Source organism: Natrix helvetica (genome assembly GCF_964273705.1).
Source record: "Natrix helvetica genome assembly, chromosome: 1".
NCBI lineage: Eukaryota > Metazoa > Chordata > Lepidosauria > Squamata > Natricidae > Natrix > Natrix helvetica.
In genome coordinates, this window is record NC_138548.1 from 130,162,960 (window position 1) to 130,183,558 (window position 20,599).

Sequence of the window (20,599 nt, forward strand, 5' to 3'; positions counted from 1 at the left end):
GCCGTGTAATGGAGTAAGCTCCCGTTACTTGTCCCAGCTTCTGCCAACCGAGCAGTTCGAAAGCATGTAAAAATGCAAGTAGAAAAATAGGAACCACCTTTGGTGGGAAGGAAACAGCGTTTTGTGCGCCTTCGGCGCTTAGTCATGACCATGGAGACGTCTTCGGAAGCGCTAGCTCTTCAGCTTTGAAACGGAGATGAACACCCCCCCAAGAGTTGGGAACGACTAGCACATATATGCGAGGGGAACCTTTACCTTTATATATTTTAAGAGTGTGAATAATAATATTTTTTAAAAGAGACAAGGAATATGCTGCAGCTGGTCATTCATTTAAAAAAAAAAAGATGGATTAGAGCTTTTGAGATTAGAAACCATTAGGCATAGTTTCCGATTATGTGAGAACTAGCACATAGTGTTGAATGACATTCTCTATGCTGTCAGAGATTGTAAAGGTAGTCGTTGACTTACAACAGTGCATTTAGTAACTGTTCAAAGTTACAACGGCACCGAAAATAGTGACTTACGATGATTTTTCACACTTATAACTGTTGCAGCATTCCCATGTGATTTACATTCAGATGCTTAACAAGTGACTCACACTTATGATGGTTGAAGTGTCCCAGGGTCATGTGATCACTTTTTGCGACCTTCTGACAAGCAGTGAATTAGTAACCGTGTTACTAATTTGACTGCTTGTCAGAAGGTCACAAAAGGTTACTAAAAGGTAACCGTATTACTAATTTAACAGCTGCAGTGATTCACTTAACAAATATGGGAAGAAAAATTGTAAAATGAGGCAAAACTCACTTAACAAATTTTTCACTTAGCAACGTAAATTTTTGGCTCAATTGTGGTCATAAGCTGAGGACTACCTATATTTCAGCAGCTGATGTTGAAAATCTTTACTAGAACTTGTCAATTAAAAGCTTTAAAGATGTCTCTGTGTTTACTGCCATTATCCTTTGACTTCTTCTGTCATTCCCATTTAAAACATTCTTGTGACATAGATGTACAGTATTTTGTTACTTAGGTAGCACACATTTTCACATTATCATAACTCTAAGTGGTTGTTAGAAGTTAATATTATTAATTATAACGGATCTGCTATTACAAATCAAGTCCAACAAGAAGAGGACTAATACTAATAGGCATTCTGGGTGCAATCCCAAAACATCTGGAACGCCACTTGAGCACCATCAGCATTAATCAAATCACAATCAGTCAATTGCAAAAGGCAGCTTTACTTGGAACACCTTGCATCTTGGCACGACACCTTTAACACCATCAAGCAACAACATTTCCCCATCTCATGTCCTTGGGAAGAACTTGATAGGTGGATTAAAATGTCTAAACATCTGGCTGACTGCAACCAACCCTAATAATGAAATTTTGGTTTTCAGTAGGGGGCACTGCCTTATTCAGACTTGGTATGCAGTTTGGGGGGAGGGGTTCCCTGGGACTCACAGGCTGCTATTTGAAAAGCAGGTGGCAGCTGTGGCCAGGGGCGGGGTCTATGACAATTCACCATGGCCAACTCACCATGACGAATTTTCCACAGCCAACTCACCATGGCTAACTCTCCACAGCCAATTTGCTGCAGAACAACTTGCCAAGGCCAACTCACTGCGGGACAAGAGTTCCACTAGTATCAAAGAAATGATAGAATAGAATAATTAAAGAAAAAATGCAAATGGAGGAACAGAATAAAATGTGAATGGCAAAAATTAAAATATTTTAAATAATTAAATAGAATTGTTACATTATCCCGCAGCCAGTTGGCCGTGGAGAGTTGGCCATGGTAAGCTGGCCACAGTAAGTTGGCTGTGGCAAGTTGTCCCATTCCAGGCCAATTGCACCCATTCATGGGTTGGGAAGGCCTACTCATGGATACTCGTGCCTTACTGGTGCCACTTCCCACTGGACTACCACAAGGCATTCTAAACAAACAAACAAGTAGTTCAGGGGTGGGTTCCTGCCAGTTCTAACCTCTTCTATAGAAGAGGTTCCATAAATCTACAGTGCCGTTTAGAACCGGTTCCAGCTCCCACCCACCGCCCGTCCGCACATCAAGATGAAGAGCGAGAGGAGGAATTCTGGGAGTTGAAGTCCACAAATCTTAAAGCTGTCAAGTTTGAACAACCCTGGTTTTTTTTTAAAGGATTAGGGGTTCAAGGGTCTTGTAACTTGACAGCTTTAAGACTGGCGTGCTTCAAATGCCAGAGTGTCTAAGCCAACATTTTGGTTGCTAAGCAAGAGTGTTGTTAAGTGAGTTTCACCACATTTTACAAGTTGGCCACGCCCACCCAGTCACATGACTGCCAAGTCACTCCCACCCGTCACATGGCCAGCAAGCCGGTCACATGGCCAGCAAGCTGCTCCCACCCGGTCACACGGCTGGCAAGCCACTCCCACCCAGTCACATGGCTGGCAAGCCATTCCCACAAAGCAGGCCACATCTATAGAAGAGGTTCTAAAAATTTTTGAAACCCACCACTGAAGTAGTTATTCTTTTAAAATTCTTCTTAAAATATATATTTAAGAGCCCTAATCCATATGCCAATAGGTTTGTGTCAGTAGTCAATCAGATTCTTAAAAAAAACACGATATCGGATCTTGATTCTCCCTCAGGTTGATTTTTTTTAATCATCCCGTATCAACGATATCCCATTTCCCAGCCAGAAACCTTCCTGCACAGCCCTACTCAAACCAGGGTGCACTGTTCCTTTAAGACGCTGCCGTGCCTGTGTTGTACTGTCTCTTTAAAAGGCTGTATCCTCTTGTCCCTAAGCTTTTGAGAAGGACTATGGCCATTTTTTCGGTCCTCGTCTTTCTTCTCTTCCCCTTAATCTGATTAACTTTAACCACCGTCGTACCGATTTAAGAATTAAAAGGACGGCAGGATGGCTGAGATGGGCAAAGGAGTCACGGCAGGGAAAATAGCCAGCAACATGCAGAAGAAGCTCACCAGGGCCCAAGAGAAGGTAAGGAAAAGGGCAGGCAGAAGAGGGGGGAAAAATCCGGAAAAATAAAATAAAATAACGGGGAAGACTCTCGGAGGTTAATCTGCAAGCCCAGCATTTGCAGGGGGCACTTCCTCACCTCAGAGGAAGCGAAAACAAAAAAAGGCTGCTGCTGCTGTTGCAATTGCTGTGATTATGTAGGATACGGGAGAGAGAGGGGGGGGGGGGGAAGGCGGTTGCAACGTAATGCACCAATTCTCCAACGCCGTATGCTTCCTTTCGTTGACATTGACAGCTCGGCCACGTTGTCTCTCTTGCCTTCGCCTTCCACCTGGTTAGCCCCCCGCCGTTGGCTCTCTTTTTGGGGGATGGTTGCACTCGCTTTCTGATTCAGGTGCTCGGAAGGAGGAAAGATCCGCGGGCGGAAAGACCCCCCCTCCCGCCCGCACTCGTGTTCTCAAAGACCCACCGTGGTTTAAACTAGACTAGACTAGAGAATCCAACAGAGTTGGAAGGGAGGGGTTGGGGGACTACGGACGGGGACCAAGACTTCGAACCTGGGGATGGAGGGCGGGGGGATTTCGGATTTCTTTCCAAATCAGCACCGGGGCGATTGCTATTAAAAGCGCAAGGTGGGAAGGACCGGAAGCTGGTCGTCGTTTTTCAAACACATCTGGAAAGCCCCGAGTTGGGAATCTTTGGGATCGAGTATTTGTCTTTTTCCGCCCCCCCCCCCGGTTAAAATCTCGTCCGAGGGCGGAGCGGCGAAGGTTATTATAGGCACTCGCTTTTCTGTATGCTGCTGTTATGGGTCGAAAGATAATCCCCATCATCCGATCCCGTTCTTTCTTTCTTTCTTTCTTTCTTTCTTTCTTTCTTTCTTTCTTTCTTTCTTTCTTTCTTTCTTTCTTTCTTTCTTTCTTTCTCTCTCTCTCTCTCTCTCTCTCTCTCTCTCTCTCTCTCTCTCTCTCTCTCTCTCTCTCTCTCTCTCTCTCTCTTTGCCCTGTTTCATCGCTCCGGGGCGTCGGCAGCGGGGAGGGCCTCCCCCCCTACTCCCCCCCCCACTTCACCTTGCAGCTTTGGCAAAGCAGTGCTCGGAGCGAGGCAAAAAATTAGGGAGGGGAAAAAAAAAAAACCTCGCGCGCTGCCTGACTGACGCAGGACGGCGGCTATTTCTGGTCGCTCCGGCCGAAGCGAGGGAATTAATGCGGCTCGGGGTGGAGGAGAGAGCGAACCCTCTCCGCTGCCTCGTTTTGGCTTAAACCTTAAAACTAGTTCGGTGGCCAAGCCTCGCCGTGAGATTAATGAACTGAGGAGGGGGGGGGGAAGGGGATGCTTTTTTGTGACTGGCTGGCCTCCGAGAGCACCGCTTCTTACATTTTGCCGAGTTGCAAAAGGTCGCCGATCTTTTCAGGGTTAAAAGGAAAAAAAAAGCCCCACACGGATCGGGCTCAAATTACGTCAGATGAAATGCGGGCGAGATTTCCCTTTCTTGTCTTCCTTCGGCAGAAGCGATCTTGTCAATCTCTTCAAACGCCCCCCCCCCCCCGCAGCGTTTTCCTTTCCCCTCCTTTAAGGTAAAAGAGGCTTCGGCTGCAAATTCTCCCTCCGGAATTTCCCCTGGAAGTGACTCTTGGAGCGACTTCTGCCTTTGGGACCGTCCGCCGGCTCCTTCCCCGGGGCTCCCTCTGCAGCTTAAACTGAACCGAGTCGGGGGTTTCTTCCCCTTGGGGAAAGGCTCCGTTCCCTTCACTTCACCGTTAGGTGTGAAGTCCCAAAGGAATTTTTCCCCCCCCCCAGAGGCAACTGGACTTTCTTGTTTTTTTTTCTTTGAAGACGTTTCGCTCCCCATCCAAGAAGCTTCTTCAGTTCTGACAGGACTGTGAGGAATGGAAGGATTTGATATTCCTTGCAGACAAGCGAAATGTCTTCAAAAGGAAAAAAAAAACCAAGGAAGTCCAGTTGCTTCTTGAATAAAGCACCTTTGGGACAATCATGACCTGGATGACTGAGAATCTCTACAGACTTAGGTGTGAAGGCTTTGGCGGTCTGACGGGGAGAGCGAAGCGTTGGCTTGCCCGTAAAGCCGGCTCTTCTCTTCTCTCCCCTCCGCCCCTTTTTTACTTTCCCCTTTTGACTTGAGGTGCGAGGTCAGGCCGCAGGAAGAGGCTTATTGGGATAAAGCGGCTTTCGGAAGAGGCTCTGCGAGAGCTTAGGTTGGCCCAAGCGGCGGGGAGGGGAGGCGAGGCGAGGGAAGGTGCCCGTGGAAGCCACCGGATTCGCTCATCTTGTGGCCGTCAAGAGGCTGCCCGCCCAGGTGGAGTGGGGGTGGGGGGAAGACGGCAGAAGTGCTGCAGAGATTGCCGTCTGCCTGCAATTTGACAGTTCGAATCTCACCAGGTTGACTCGGTCTTCCGAGGTGGGTAAAAGGAGGACCCAGATTGTTGCGGGCAATATGCTGACTCTGTAAACCGCTTAGAGAGGGCTGTAAAGCCCTGTGAAGTGGTATATAAACCTAAGTGCTATTGCTATAGTGCTGGGAAGAGGCGGAGAAACTCTGTTTTGATTCAGATTGCTTGTTGTCTTTGGTTTGAGTGGCAAACTGCTTTTCTTTTTCTGCTCCTTCATCCTGAGACAGATTTGGAAACTTCACCTGCCAAAACCCCTACGCCCAAATCTCCTGGCAGTAGCAACAAGCGCTAAAAACTGCCTTTCTTACACGCCCTAGATTGTCATCTCCGCTGTGGAAAGTCATTTATACCTGACCATTCAATAAGGGCAGAGTACAGGTAGTCTTCGACTTAACAACAGTTTGTTCAAAGTTACAGCGGCACTGAAAAAAGTGACTTACAACTGTTTTTCACACTTACGACCATTGCCACATCCCTGTGGTCACATGATCAAATTTCAGTATTTATGACTGTTCCAATGTCCTGAGTTCATGTGATCCCCTTTTGCGACCTTCTGACAAAGTCAGTGGGGAAGCCAGATTCACTTAACAACTAGGCTACTAATTTAACAACTGCAGTGACTCACTTAGCAACTGGGGCAAGAAAAGTTGTAAAATGGAGCAAAACTCATTTAACAACTATTTTGCTTAGCAGCAGAAATTTTGGGCTCAGTTGTGGTCATAAGTTGAGAACTACCTATATTTCATCGCTGGAAACCTCTCTCAGACCATTAGGATTAATAAATAGAAGCATTGAATTTAATTCACTACCCTGTTTCTCTTGTCTGTACGGCACCAGCTGCTGCTGTATAAGCCTAGGTTTGGGAGAGCCAGGTTGAAATGTACTGCTATCTGCATGGCTCACTGGATGATTTGGGGCGATTTGGCTTTTGGACCTCCCCAACGGCTGTGGTGAAGTGATAAACACTAAGCACTAATCCTGGAGTTGTCTTATCCTGTTTTTGTTCCCAGGCATTTGACTGTCCTGGTAAAGCCTAATGGGCGCCATGCAGCTATCCCTGGATGGTGATAGTAAAAAGAGGAAGTTTTCCTTTTATTTTGGGTCCCCCATCACACTTTCTCCATCCCTTAGGCACTGTATTCAGTGTGTGATCCTGCAAAGCTTCTTGAAGCCTACTGAGGATGTCTGGTATTTCCTTCCTGGAGATTTTCTTGTATGAAAAACCTTGGTTTGGGAAGGAGATACTGGAGAATTTCTTAATCTCACTGTGCAATTGTCCAGATGGCCAGGAACTGTTTTCACTCTGGAGAAAGACCTTTGCCAAATTCCTAATCATGATTTCATGCCTCACTTCCACCCTATGACAGCAATGGGAGCAGGACTTTAGACATGAAGAAAAAATGTAGGTATCTGGGGAGTAGGGGAGTAATGGCATGATGACTTCATTGTGCAAATGATACAAATTACATATTGCAATGATACTGTGACATGCATGATATTATCATGGCTTGCATTGGACTCCTCTTTGTATACTTGGACTTTTGTGAAGGGGTGATCTATAACTGAACTGACACCAAACAGCTGTCCTTGCAGGCAGCTGGCAGTTCCAGGCTCTCCTGCTTGTCTTGCAAAGGAGTTTTGTGATTCCATCCTCAGCAGATGGGCTAGTCCAGTGGATGTGGAACTAAATATTAGAGGGAAGGTTATATTAACTTCTTCTCCTTTAAGATGATTAAGCTGAACCATGTTTCTAAATGAGACGGATCTATTTACAGGAGAAGCCTTTGCCTGTTGATGAGTTGCACTATACTGTCCAAAGTTATCTTACCCGTACAAAGTATGGCAACAACTCTATGGCAGGTTTCAAGTGGTAAATAAACCACATAAACAAACTACCGGTATACTCCTCCATTGCTGTTTTGCAGTAAATATTCCTTAATTTGTCTCTTCTTCTATCTTGAGAATATAATTTCTTAGTTTAATTAATGGGTTAAAATATTACTATCATTTAAGCCTGAATCCAGTATCTCTTTGAAATGTTGCACAGCCCCAACTCTGAATGGGCTGCCTCTTCTCATATCCACATAACTCTTCTCCTACCTGTTTCCTGCAGTCCCCCACAAATATATAGTCATAAACTCTCCATGTATTGCTGAAGTATACTTTCTTACATTCTTTTACCTTTGGAAATGAGGGTGGGAATTGCTGGGAATTGTAGTTTAACAACAGCCGGAGGGTCAGGTTGCCTGGTGTTGGAATAAACTATTTCCAGCAATAGAAGGGCATTGGGAATTACAGTTAAGAAAGCTTATGGCATCTCTTATGGCGCAGTTGTGATCTGGATGGCATGGAATAGATTGGGGTTTAATTCTAGCAAGACAGATTGTTTGTACATCAAAGTTTTGGGTCAGTTCTGGTGGTGTCTCTTGATGGTGTGTATGTGTGATACTGCTTCTGAAAGAACAGGTTCATGATTTATTGAGGTAGAAGTGCCCAATTTTGTTTGATGTGCCAGTTGCAGCCCTACTTGATGATTTTTCAACAGTGATGCATTCTGCCATCATTGCTCACTTGAACTATTGAAATGTGCTCTGCATGGGACTGCCTTTGAAGATCACTCATAAGCTTCAATTGGTCAAGAATGTGTGATCCAGTTATTGGTTGCTACAATCATATTACTTTGTTACTTCGGATTCCACCATATCTTCCTCTGGCTTCTGGATGAAATCCAAAGTGTTGGTTATTGTCTGGATGGATGGATATTCTTATAGGACTGCCATTGGCAGCCAGAACTGGCCAACTTGACTTGTATGTTCTTGGAGATGATTTCCTACTTTGAATGTAGTAATGGAGCAGAAATGGATAGGTGTTGCTTTTCCGTGATGGTGCCTATTTTATAGAAATCAGGCTTGCTCCCACATTGTTAACTTTCTGAAAGTTAATTGAAATTGTAGTGTTTTTGATGCTTTAAGGAGGTTAAAATAATGCAGATAACGCCCTTGATCAATTGATTATTATTAGTGTTCTTGTGGTTTGAATTGTTTTTTATTTTGTACCATGAATGTTTTAAAATGTAATTGCAGCAGTTATTTATGCTTTGCTTGTTGTAAACAAAGAGACTGGTTGACTACTTGCAGTGGATATTAATTTAATAACCAACCAAATAAACAAATATTTCAAAAGAAGACAATAGCAAGTAATTTCCATTCTGTTGTGAAGAAATATATTCATGTAGTTACTGGTGGTTGTGCTTGACTCAAGAGTATCTTAAAAAGTAAATCTTTAGTTAAAAAGTAATCTTATGTCCTCCAGATGTTCTGAACTACATTTACACAGTTTCTGGTCATTGGTATACTGGCAGGAGCTGATGAAAGTTGATACAAAACATCTGTTTTAAACTCTTTACAGATTTATAGAGTCTTATTCTGGGAGTCACTCTTCATGAAATACATTGCAAAATAAGGAAATGATTTTATTATACAAAGATATTGCTGGCTTGCTTTTCAGAAGCTAAAATGCTGAAGGATTAATCTGCACCCTGTTTTCTTTGTGAACATGTTCTTGGAATGCTATCACCGATTATTGTAAAATGATTTTGTAAATGTTTTAAAAACTTTGGTTTTGGTAAACTTTCCACAAAAATAAAGCTAAGGATGTAATTGTGTATTTTCTCCTTTTCAGCTTTCCATGCATTCAAATACAGGGTTTCAAATTCAGGATTATCTACTTAACTAAGGAGTAATCGAGTTTTTTTTCCCCCCTTACAGTTTAAGATATGGACTTCAGAAAGAATAGAATAGAATAGAATAACAGAGTTGGAAGGGACCTTGAAGGTCTTCTAGTCCAAACCCCTGCTCAGGCAGGCAAATGGTTCTCTTGTTAAAAATTCCCGTGTTGGAGCATTTCCAACTTCTGGAGGCAAGTTGTTCCACTGATTAATTGTTCTGTCAGGAAATTTCTAATTAGTTCTAGGTTGCTTCTCTCCTTGACTAGCTTCCATCCATTGCTTCTTGTCCTACCCTCAGGTGCTTTGGAGAATAGTTTGACTCTCTCTTCTTTGTGGCAACCCCTGAGATATTGGAACACTGTTATCATGTCACTCCTAGTCCTTCTTTTCATTAAACTAGACATGCCCAGTTCCAGCAACCATTCTTTATGTGCTGGGATATCTTTTGGGATACGATGGACTATAAACATTCCAGGTGTGCTTTTAATATAATGATGCTCAATCATTATTGTCAAAGAATATCCCTTTTAAGTCAACTACAAGAATTCTATAATCTACTCTGAGTATTGTCATAGACATCCACAGCAAACTGCAATTACATCAAATTCATGACATTTGGAGGTGTATGTGATATCACGATGCACACTCTGCCCTTGCATAGTTGCATGTTGATGTCTGATGCTTGTTTTATCACTTGTCCCTGGCATAGATGCCAGCCGGTATTGCAGAGTTCTAGAGCATGTTGTACAGCAGCAGAAAGCAGAATATAACACAGTGTTTTCTAAATATTCCTTGGTGATTAGCAATGCATAGGAGCAGTTTATGAACTTTTGTGCTGTTATATCACCTGAGAATGGACTTTGAAAATACAGTGTATATCCCAACAAGTTCAACTCTAGAGAAAATTGAGAGAGGATGAGGAATTTTTGACTATTATGCTTACAAAGGAACTCCAATTTCCATCTGTGCGTAGTTTGAAAGCCACAGCTATAGGAGCATTTAGGCTTTCCATAACGTTGTAAACTTTTCCACTTAATTATGGACTTAATTCTGAAAAGGTGATTGTAGTAAACAGAAATTTGAAATAAATTATAAAATGGACTAGAAATGAAACAATGAAGTCATCTAGTGTAGTTCATAGTAACTATGTCAAAATTAAGGACAGGTGGTTGAATTCTTTAGTCATCTGTGTAACAGATGCAGGAGATCTCTGCTATATTTATCCAGAAGGCAAATGTTCATTTCTGTAATTCACAGATGGTCTGTCTGAAGTCTTGTGGGAACCCAAGGCTGCTTGGAATGGCTGCCTGTAATTTGATGGCAATGAGATATCTGAATGGTGGGAGATGAAATGTAAAAAAAAAAATGATATTTTATATAATAACTTCAATCTCCTGCTCTTAATTTCATGTTTTGCCTCCAGAGCATAAATTAAAGGGCTGGTAAGAGTTGAAGGCTTTCTTGGAACAGTATACGATGGGAGACAATAGACAGTAAGAAAAAGGAACCCATGCTTTCTCCTCAGTTGAGATGCTTACTAACTCCCAGTTCCTCCTTTCTTGCATAAAGATCAATCCAGAATTCAGTATTGTGTTTGGTCCTTTGTGATCCTCTTGAAAAAGCTAGACATGAGATATATAGTGGTTGGATGCAGAGTGATAGTTCATTAAAATGCCTATTGTAAATTCTTATGATAGGTAAATCCCTGCGACCAATCCGCTCTCACAGAGAGGGCCTCCTCCGGGTACCATCCGCTAAACAGTGCGGGCGGCCGGTGCCTAGGAGTAGGGCCTTCTCTGTGATGGGCCCAACCCTCTGGAACGACCTCCCCCCCCGATATTAGAACCACCTCTGATCTCCGCTCCTTCCGCAAGAAACTCAAGACCCACCTGTTTCGAGTAGCTGGTCTGGCCTAATTATAATTATAATCGTAACTGTATTTAACATCTATTACTAACTTTCCTGGATGGCTTTTTAAATTTTATATTGGGGTTTTAAACGGGTTTTAAAATTGTTTTTTAATTATTTAAATTGGTTTTGGGGTTTTATATACAGACAGTGTGTGTGTGTTGTTTCTGCTCTATGTCTTATGTTATTTTCTGTTGTTTTGATTATGAATGGTCTGTACACCGCCCCGAGTCCCTACGGGGAGAGGGGGCGGTCTATAAATTAAATAAACTATAAACTAAACTAAACTAAACTAAACTAACTATTACAATTCTACCTTATATCAAAACAGACTATTGGCCTTTCTGCTCGTATAATCTATACCAGCTTTTTCACACCCTTTAGTTATGCCAGATTTTTGAGAATGCTCCATTAGCATGCCATAGAATTCCCTGCCATCAGCATAAGAAGTCAGAGAACTGCAGTTTAATACACATGGAAGGCATCAAACTGGGAAGACTGATTTGGTCGCTATATATTTGACGTACAAGAGGAATCAGATGGGGCAAAGCTAATTTGGAAATATAACTTTTATATCTGAGCTATCTTTTTTTTTCTTCTGTCAGTCATATGATATGTTAAAAAATGGCTTTTAACAATATATCACTTTTAAGTTAGTTTTGTACCACCAAGGAAATTCTTGACTGGCTTTGAACAGTTTCAAGTTCTATTTCATTATGTTACATTATAGTAAATTTTGTGTCTGCTCAAAATAACTATTGGTGTCCTGGATTAATGTTTCCACAAATTAACAGTTTGAGACATAAGGGTTTTTTCTGCCACATAATAGATAGGTTTAGTCCTTATATTGATATTTCTCTTAGGTTCTTTTCTTGTGTTGTTTATCAAAGTTACTGCAACTTTGTTTAGAATTAATGGCCTCAGTGCAAGAATCTTTTAAACTTTGGGTTGGGTATGTAAAACTAAATGTATACACACACTTTTTTTTTACTTAATTGCAGCAATAGTAAATCAATATATTTGGTACGGAGTAGTGTTTTTCTAAAATAATGAAATTTGCACGTTGAGCTGTTTTCTTCAGATCCATTAGATAAAGAAAATAATAGGTTAAGGATGATCATGTTTCCACCTCTGAATGCTTATTTATGCTGGAATGAGTGGGTAGCACTAATAACCCATATTTTGGAAGACACGCTGTTCCCTTTACATACATGATGTAACATTTTTTAAATTTTGTCAGTGAGAGTTCCATGGATATTATAAGACAATAACTACAAAATCACTATCTTTGGAGGAGCTGTCTAATAATGATTTCATTATTCTTATATTTTCACATTATCTTTAAAAGCTGCTAGGAATAAGCAATGAATAAAGCGTGTTCCATTTACAAAGCAAAACAAAACAATGACTTTTGTTCCAAATAGTCTTCTCTTTTCATTACTTCTCATGATAGTTCTCTTACACAATTGCCATAACTTCCGTTAAACTTTCTCCAGATACTTGCCCTTTTCTTTAAAACAAATAAATACCAATCTTTGTGCTATATCATTGTTTCTCAAGCGTGGCAACTTGAAGATGCGTGGATGTCAACTCTCAGAATTTCCCAGCCAGCAAATGGACTCAGAAATTCTGCGAGTTGAAGTCTAGACAGCTGCCAAGCTTGAGATACACTATACTGGATGATTCAGTAGATTTAATGTTGCATCTCTGAAATATTTCATTCTCTTCAGAGAACTTTGACCATGATAGGATGGGAACGAGATGGGAATCTAGGTCTTTTCAGCCTGGTTTTTAATGTTCCAGAAGGGGATATAGAAGAATTTTTATTAATTTATTTATTAGTTTGTCAAACATGTACAAGATAGCAGGTATAAGTATGAACATGGACATGAACAAAGGAAATGAATACAAATAAATGGGGACAGAAGGACAGGGTTGGTAGGCATGCTGGTGCGCTTATGCACGCCCCCTTTACAGACCTCTTAGGAATGGGGTGAGGTCCACAGTTCACAGTTTAAGGTTAGAGCATTCCAGGGGTTGGCCACTCTGTTGCTGAAGTGAATGCTATCCACTCTGTCATTCTGTGGAATTCTAGAAAGGTTAGTGATGGGCAGGCCTTCAGGCATAAGTCTATCTTGGGCATTAAGCATTGTCAGTCTTGCCTTTGAAAGAGGATTGTGTGCCACATGGTCCTGCCTACATTCTCTAGATCAGCCTGCTGGCATCCTGTTTGGTGAACACACCATGACTTGGAAGCTTTGTATAAAATCAAATTGATTTCAGGGAGGCCTTCTGCATCTCAGTTGGTGAATCATTAGCCTTATTTTTAAAGGAAAAACTGGAGCTTCTGTTGTTACAATAATTTATAAAACAAGAAAATGGCCCTTCTGTCTCTCTTAAGAGAAAACTGAGCCAGATTGCACACCCACCGCTGCTTTGATTGTGACATAATTAGCGCTACCGCACTGATTTATATTGCTCTTTGTAAGTTATCAACTCTAACCACTAAATGTATGGAATTAAATTTTTTTGCAATTTGTAGAACTTGGGCTGAAAGTGGTAGCAGAAGAAAAAGCTCAAAATCAGGCCTCTGTAAAATTCAGAAAAGTGTATGGTCATAGCAGAAGCCATTTATAATGCATAGAATATTGCTTTACATAAGAGGAAAATAAAAAAATAAGTAAATTGCTAGTGGCATGTAAGGATTTTGGATATTCTAAAATAGCCCATGATATCAATAGAGCAAAGGGAATTGATAGCTCAAGTGGGCTGCTTATTGTGCATAAACAAGAGAAGAGGAATCATTCACCTTATCTCAAATTTTCAAAAATATTCCTCATTAATGGAACATATGTTTTTTATTTGTTTGCTGTATTATATGTGGAATATAATATTTCACTTAATAGTAAAAATGGAGTTAGAAGAATTTACAGAAGAGAATAGCAAGAAAGAAATGCATTTAGCTAAGTTTTGGCAACAGAAGCATACCCTTAATGATCCCCTCTAAATATATTGTCTTCGTGATATTTCCATAACTGACCACTTAAGAAAAAAGGCAAGATCCAAATTCTGAAATATTTATAATCTATGAATTTAATGCTGTAGATTTCTTTCTAGCTGCTATTTGCTACCCTATAATTGCCTACTCCCTTTGAAAACCAAGGAACATAAATATTTTAGGAATTGATTTCAAGTTTAATCAGAAAATGTGTTTTGGTGAAGAACATGTAGGTTAGATCTAGGTGGATACAAATCATGATTTGCAATTATGAGTTTCAAGGACATTTAATTGTACGCAGGCTAAAATAGAAATAAATGACTATTTCCTCCCACTTTCCCTAGTTCTACTGCAAAATATATAGAAACTTGGGATAATTAGAGATGTGTAAAGAGTCAATTTTCACGTAGTCAGGGAGAAACAAAGCAAGAGGAAGCCTATATATGAAAAACTATGAGAAAGCTTGAAACTGTCCCTCCTGCACAAAAATAGGGAGCAGACTGTCTGTTAAATAAAGCGATAAAGAGAGACAGGTGCAATAGAATATTTATTTATCATATTTATATGGCTGCCCATCTCATGAGCAGTGGCACCGGGAGGAGTACAAATATTATTTATTTGATTTGATTTTGGTATTGCCTAATTGAGACTGACCCTAGACTTGCTCTTGAAATACAGAGGTCACAGGAATTACCCTTTTTATTTATTTGGTTTGCACCTGGCACAATTGAAGACTCTCAGAGATTGATAGTACATTAAGAAAATTAATGATATTTTTTTAAAAAAAGTATCAAATTATCGAATGAAAAAGTTAAGCCCATCCAAGTGTTTTCTAGGAACGGGATCATGCAAATATTATGCAAAATAACCCACTCTTTATCAGTTTATTAGCAGTCATAATATGGGAGCCAGCCAACTGAATCTCTGAGAGAGTAGTCACTTTCTTTCAAGTTGTTGGATTCTAGTTCCATTCTATCTTTGGAGTGATGCCTGATAGGATGGCATGCAAAATAAGCATTTTGAATTCTGTCCAGTTCTGTTACTCAGAGCAGTTTCCTGGGATCAGAATTATTTAATTTTAATTATAAATATTTTGTATTTAATTAATGAATCATTTATGAATTCTAATAAAAAAGTAGATCCACAAGTCTGAAGATTGATTACTTTCATGTAGATGAGGGATATCTGGCATACTGGTCATTCACTTATATCTTATTTTCATAATCCTTTTGAGATTTTTAATCTAACAATTCCAGAACCTTTGGCTGCTTGAGGATATTGCAGTCTCTAAACTGAATTCATGGATCGTGTTATTTCTTATGCCTTGAACCTGAATTCTCATCATTGCAGAATTAAGCTTCAAAGTCATTGTATTGAGGCATCAGATGAAATTTCTTAAATGTCTTCGTAATTGTGTCCAGAAACCATGAATTGTAAATTGTAGGAGATGACCAGGCTAAACCTGAGGGAAGGGTCAATGTATCATCAGTCCCTTTGTACCCACAAGAGATCTAAGTCCAGCTGTTGAAGTCCAGCCAATTTGGCTTAGTGGTGCAGATTCTTTTTTAGGAATAGTATGGAATAAACTGTACTCATCTGAATAACACTGATTCTTGATTTCTTGTCCTTGACATAATTTTTTATATGTACGTTTGTATACGCACACTTTTATTTACACACACACACACACACACACATACACACACAATATACATATACAGATACCAAAATATAAAAATATATTGTGTATATACACCAATCACACACACACATACAGGTGAAACTCGAAAAATTAGAATATTGTGCAAAAGTTCATTTATTTCACTAATGCAACTTAAAAGGTGAATATATGAGATAGACTCATTACATGCAAAGGAAGATAGTTCAAGCCGTGATTTGTCATAATTGTGATGATTATGGCCTACAGCTCATGAAAACCCCAAATCCACAATCTCAGAAAATTAGAATACTGTGAAAAGGTGCAGTATTCTAGGCTCAAAGTGTCCCACTCTAATCAGCTAATTAAGCCATAACACCTGCAAAGGGTTCCTGAGCCTTTAAATGGTCTCTCAGTCTGGTTCAGTAGGAATCACAATCATGGGAAAGACTGCTGACCTGACAGTTGTGCAGAAAAACATCATTGACACCCTCTATAAGGAGGGAAAGCCTCAAAAGGTAATTGCAAAAGAAGTTGGATGTTCCTAAAGTGCTGTATCAAAGCACATTAATAGAAAGTTATGTGGAAGGGAAAAGTGTGGAAGAAAAAGGTGCACAAGCAGCAGGGATGACTGCAGCCTGGAGAGGATTGTCAGGAAAAGGCCATTCAAAAGTGTTGGGGACTTTCACAAGGAGTGGACTGAGGCTGCAGTCAGTGCATCAAGAGCCACCACACTCAGACGGATCCTGGACATGGGCTTCAAATGTCGTATTCCTCTTGTCAAGCAGCTCCTGAACAACAAACAATGTCAGAAGCGTCCTACCTGGGCTAAAGAAAAACATTCCTGGTCTGTTGCTCAGTGGTCCAAAGTCCTCTTTTCTGATGAGAGCAACTTTTGCATCTCATTTGGAAACCAAGGACCCAGAGTATGGAAGAAGAATGGAGATGCACAAACTGCAAGATGCTTGAAGTCCAGTGTGAAGTTTCCACAGTCTGTGTTGATTTGGAGAGCCATGTCATCTGCTGGCGTTGGTCCACTGTGCTTCATTAAGTCTAGGGTCAATGCAGCTGTCTACTAGGAGATTTTGGAGCACTTCATGCTTCCTTCCGCAGACGAGCTTTATGGGGATGCTGACTTTATTTTCCAGCAGGACTTGGCACCTGCCCACACTGCCAAAAGTACCAAAACCTGGTTCAATGACCGTGGGATTACTGTGCTTGATTGGCCAGCAAACTCGCCTGACCTGAACCCCATAGAGAATCTATGGGGCATTGCCAAGAGAAAGATGAGAGACATGAGACCGAACAATGCAGAAGAGCTGAAGGCCGTTATTGAAGCATCCTGGTCTTCCATAACACCTCAGCAGTGCCACAGGCTGATAGCTTCCATGCCACACCGCATTGAGGCAGTAATTGCTGCAAAAGGGGCCCAAACCAAGTACTGAGTACATATGCATGCTTATACTTTTCAGAGGTCCAATATTGTTCTATGTACAATCCTTGTTTTATTGATTGCATGTAATATTCTAATTTTCTGAGATTGTGGATTTGAGGTTTTCATGAGCTGTAAGCCATAATCATCACAATTATGACATCACGGCTTGAACTATCTTGCTTTGTATGTAATGAGTCTATCTCATCTATTAGTTTCACCTTTTAAGTTGCATTATTGAAATAAATGAATTTTTGCACGATATTCTAATTTTTCAAGTTTCACCTGTATATACATACATTGTACTTGCTTTTTCTGTATATTATATTTTATGTCATTATTTGTCTCCTTTCCTTTTTGTTTCTTATCTTTATATAACTCTGCAGTTATTTTGTTCATGTTATAAATATCTAAGCTTTTTTTAAAAAATGCTATTTATTTGCAAGCTATCTCTTCCTGATATTTTCAAATAGTGGGATTGTTAGTGGTGTAGCTTTTGATCAAATTAATATTAGCACTCCATCTGAATCGCACTTTACTGCTAAAAATAGTTTGTTAAAAAAAATCTTCCGGAATAGCCAATGTTTTGTTGCTTGTGTTGGCAAACTGCCATTTTGTTTTTAATTGTTAGATTGAATTTTATTGTTTATTGCTATTTTTTAAAGATAACTATAGCTATTACAATGGGGTGATACAAGTACACAATTGTTAAATATAAATTTCATTTCGACAGTACATACTGTATTCACATTCAGTGCCACCCAAGTTTGCTAATTTTATAACTGTAAAAGCCTTACACTTCTGCAGCTTGCAAATATTTAACACAGCAATGATCCAATTGTGATCCCTGTTTATTTATTATTTTGGAATTTTATAAGGCCACCCAGACCTCTAGTGACTCTGGGTGGTAACACTACGTAGAATACAGTTAAAACAACAACCAGAAAATCTCCACCCACGCTTCAGAAGTAAAGCAATCATTAAGAGAGAGACATAGTGCCTGCTCTAAACCTATTCTTTCAAACATAGCCATGGAGGGGGGCAGGCGTATTTGGGGAGGATCAGTGTTCCAGAGGGCAAACATTGCAACAGGGAAAGCACTCTTTAGGTGGCACTGCTTAATGGGCGGGACCTGGAGCATGCCAAATCTGCCCGTTAATACAGGCCAGGCAGAAGACAGACAGTTCCTTAAATAACCAGCTCCTGTGCCAGCAAGGGCTTTACAATATAGGCAACCATCACCCTGAATTACCCTCAGAAGCCTATTGGTAATCTCTCTATAGCAGGGGTGTCAAACTCAATTTCAATGAGGGCCGCATCAGGATTGTGTTTTGTTAGGGATGTAACCCTGGTCTTGGCTTGGCAATGTATATAAGCTATGATTATTTTACTGTTACTTTAAATGTTAGAGAGATGTAATTGGCTTGTTACCTCAAGCAGCTATAAGAGGGAGCCAGAATGGCTGTTAGCTCTCTGTTTTGTTAGAAGCTGATCAGGTGTATTTTGAGGTATTGTGGTTTGCTACTGTTTGGCTATACTTTGTGTGTTAAACTGAGAATATTGATAACTGAATTACTGAACCGTGTATGACTTGGACTGATAACCGGACTCTGAATACTTCTATATTTCTACATAGTAAACTACTATATTTTTATACTATTCAGTGTCTCTGTATGCTGGTTTGTGCATGTTATTCCATATCACTCTCATTACGCTTCTCTGCATACTCGCTCTTCTAACGGGGAGCTTAATTACTTAACATGTTTGACCTGGGGGGGGGCAGGGAGGGTGTGGCCATGGTGGGCATGGCCAGCTCAACTTCATTCATGTCGGGGGCACCTAAGGTGGCCTGAGCACTCTGCCCATGAAAACAGGATCCCGAGCTCCATTTTAGGCTGCAATGGCTTCCTGCAACCCTCTGCCAGCGGAAATGGAGGTCGTGGCCCTCCCGATCTGGCAGAGGCACTGTGGGCTGGTCCTTCACTGTTCCCAGGGCGGCCCCACGGGCCAGATCCAAGCACCCTGCGGGCCAGATCTGGCCCATGGGCCTTGAGTTTGACACCCCTGCTCTATAGAGTACGATTTGGGAGGACTGTCGATGGAAAATGTGAATTTGGGCCCTGGGAAACCTTTCTTGACAAACATCTCTCTTTGAATGCCATGGATGAGTGGATTGCTGAGCACTGAAGGAAATATAATAAGTAAAGAAATATCTTCATAGTTGCTTCAGATTAGCAAAACATCATTTCAGAGAGAAAGTGTTGCTAGAAATGATACTACTATGTGCTTTGACCTACCCTGAGAATAAGGGATTTAAAGGCAGGAAACTATTTTAAAAATCTGTTCTCAGGGCTTATGTCTGAAGATATTAAGCTGCAAATAATCATTTGGTTAATATTCCTATGTAACTAATGGATTTTCAAAGAGCCAAACAGGGAACATTTGGATCCCACAAAGGAGGAGTCTATTTAATAACAATACACTTGGCAATTCTGAAATAACCTGCTCCTCTCTTGTTTACCACATTTCTGTGTTTACCACATTTCTCAAACATAAAGCACATATTATATATACTGTAGATAATATATTCATTGTTATGAACATTGCCTCACATAAAGGAACTACGGTTCAGATCTGCTCTTCTTTTCTTATATGCAATAAAACATTTAAAAAAATCAATTTAAAATTTTAATTAAAGCAATGAGTCCTAGATTGATCATTCTTCCTTCGAAAATAACTGAGCTATTAATAAATTAATATTGTTCAGTTTCCCTTATGACTTATCTAGTATCTGAAGAGCTCTTGCGAAACAAAAATAGTTGTGTTTAATTCCATATATCCTTTATTTGATTGATATTGTCCTGTCTTTATTTTATATTGTTGACAGGTTTAGAGGACTTTTCCTGTTAGAAATGTCATTAATGTTAACTGCTTGAGTTGGAATTTAGATTTTAAACAGAAAACTTTGTTTTTATGCACAGCACATGTATTTATGTACAGTGTGGGCACCCTTAGGACTTCAACAGAAAATAGTACTAGGATGTAGTGGTATAATTGTTGATCTCTGTGTAACCCCTTATGTGTTTCATCTAACTAGCTGTCTGAAAGTTGATGACCTGTTTTAGAAATGGGCATGATAACCAAAGGGGTTGATTGGCTCCTTGGATTTTTTGGTTCTCTTTTGTGCATCAACAGACAATGAATGAGCACTTGCCAATCATGACATTGCAGCTGGGACAAGGCAAGCTGGTTGCAGAACTTTATGCTTGGCCCATTCTATGCTCCTTGGCCCATTCTATGCTCCTCCTCACCCTATTTATAAATTAAAAAGATCAAAAAATTGCAGTCAGGAAGGGAGCTGAATCACAATGAGTACCTTTATTTAGATTAGAACGTCTCTCCTCTTCCTTTCTTTTCTTATACATGGAATAATGAACAGATTTTCTGTGTTATGGTCAGGAGGGAATGGGCGAGGGAGTTGATCCTATCGTCCCACTGTTTGGTGG

At 40.4% G+C, this 20,599-nt stretch overlaps 1 protein-coding gene across 8 annotated transcripts in view; it reads left to right on the forward strand.

The window, feature by feature from the left end:
* Nucleotides 1-2,759: 2,759 nt before the first annotated feature.
* The window catches only part of BIN1 (bridging integrator 1), a 130,152-nt gene continuing 112,312 nt past the window's right edge, over nucleotides 2,760-20,599 (forward strand). For 4 of the 8 annotated variants that reach the window (XM_081937980.1, XM_081937982.1, XM_081937985.1 and 1 more), the window contains exon 1: nucleotides 2,762-2,981. In XM_081937980.1, the coding sequence (XP_081794106.1) occupies nucleotides 2,901-2,981 (81 nt within the window). In that variant the 5' untranslated portion in view covers nucleotides 2,762-2,900. Of the gene's footprint in view, nucleotides 2,982-20,599 lie in introns of all 8 variants that reach the window. The other 4 variants (XM_081937978.1, XM_081937981.1, XM_081937984.1 and 1 more) reach the window with 4 other exon arrangements.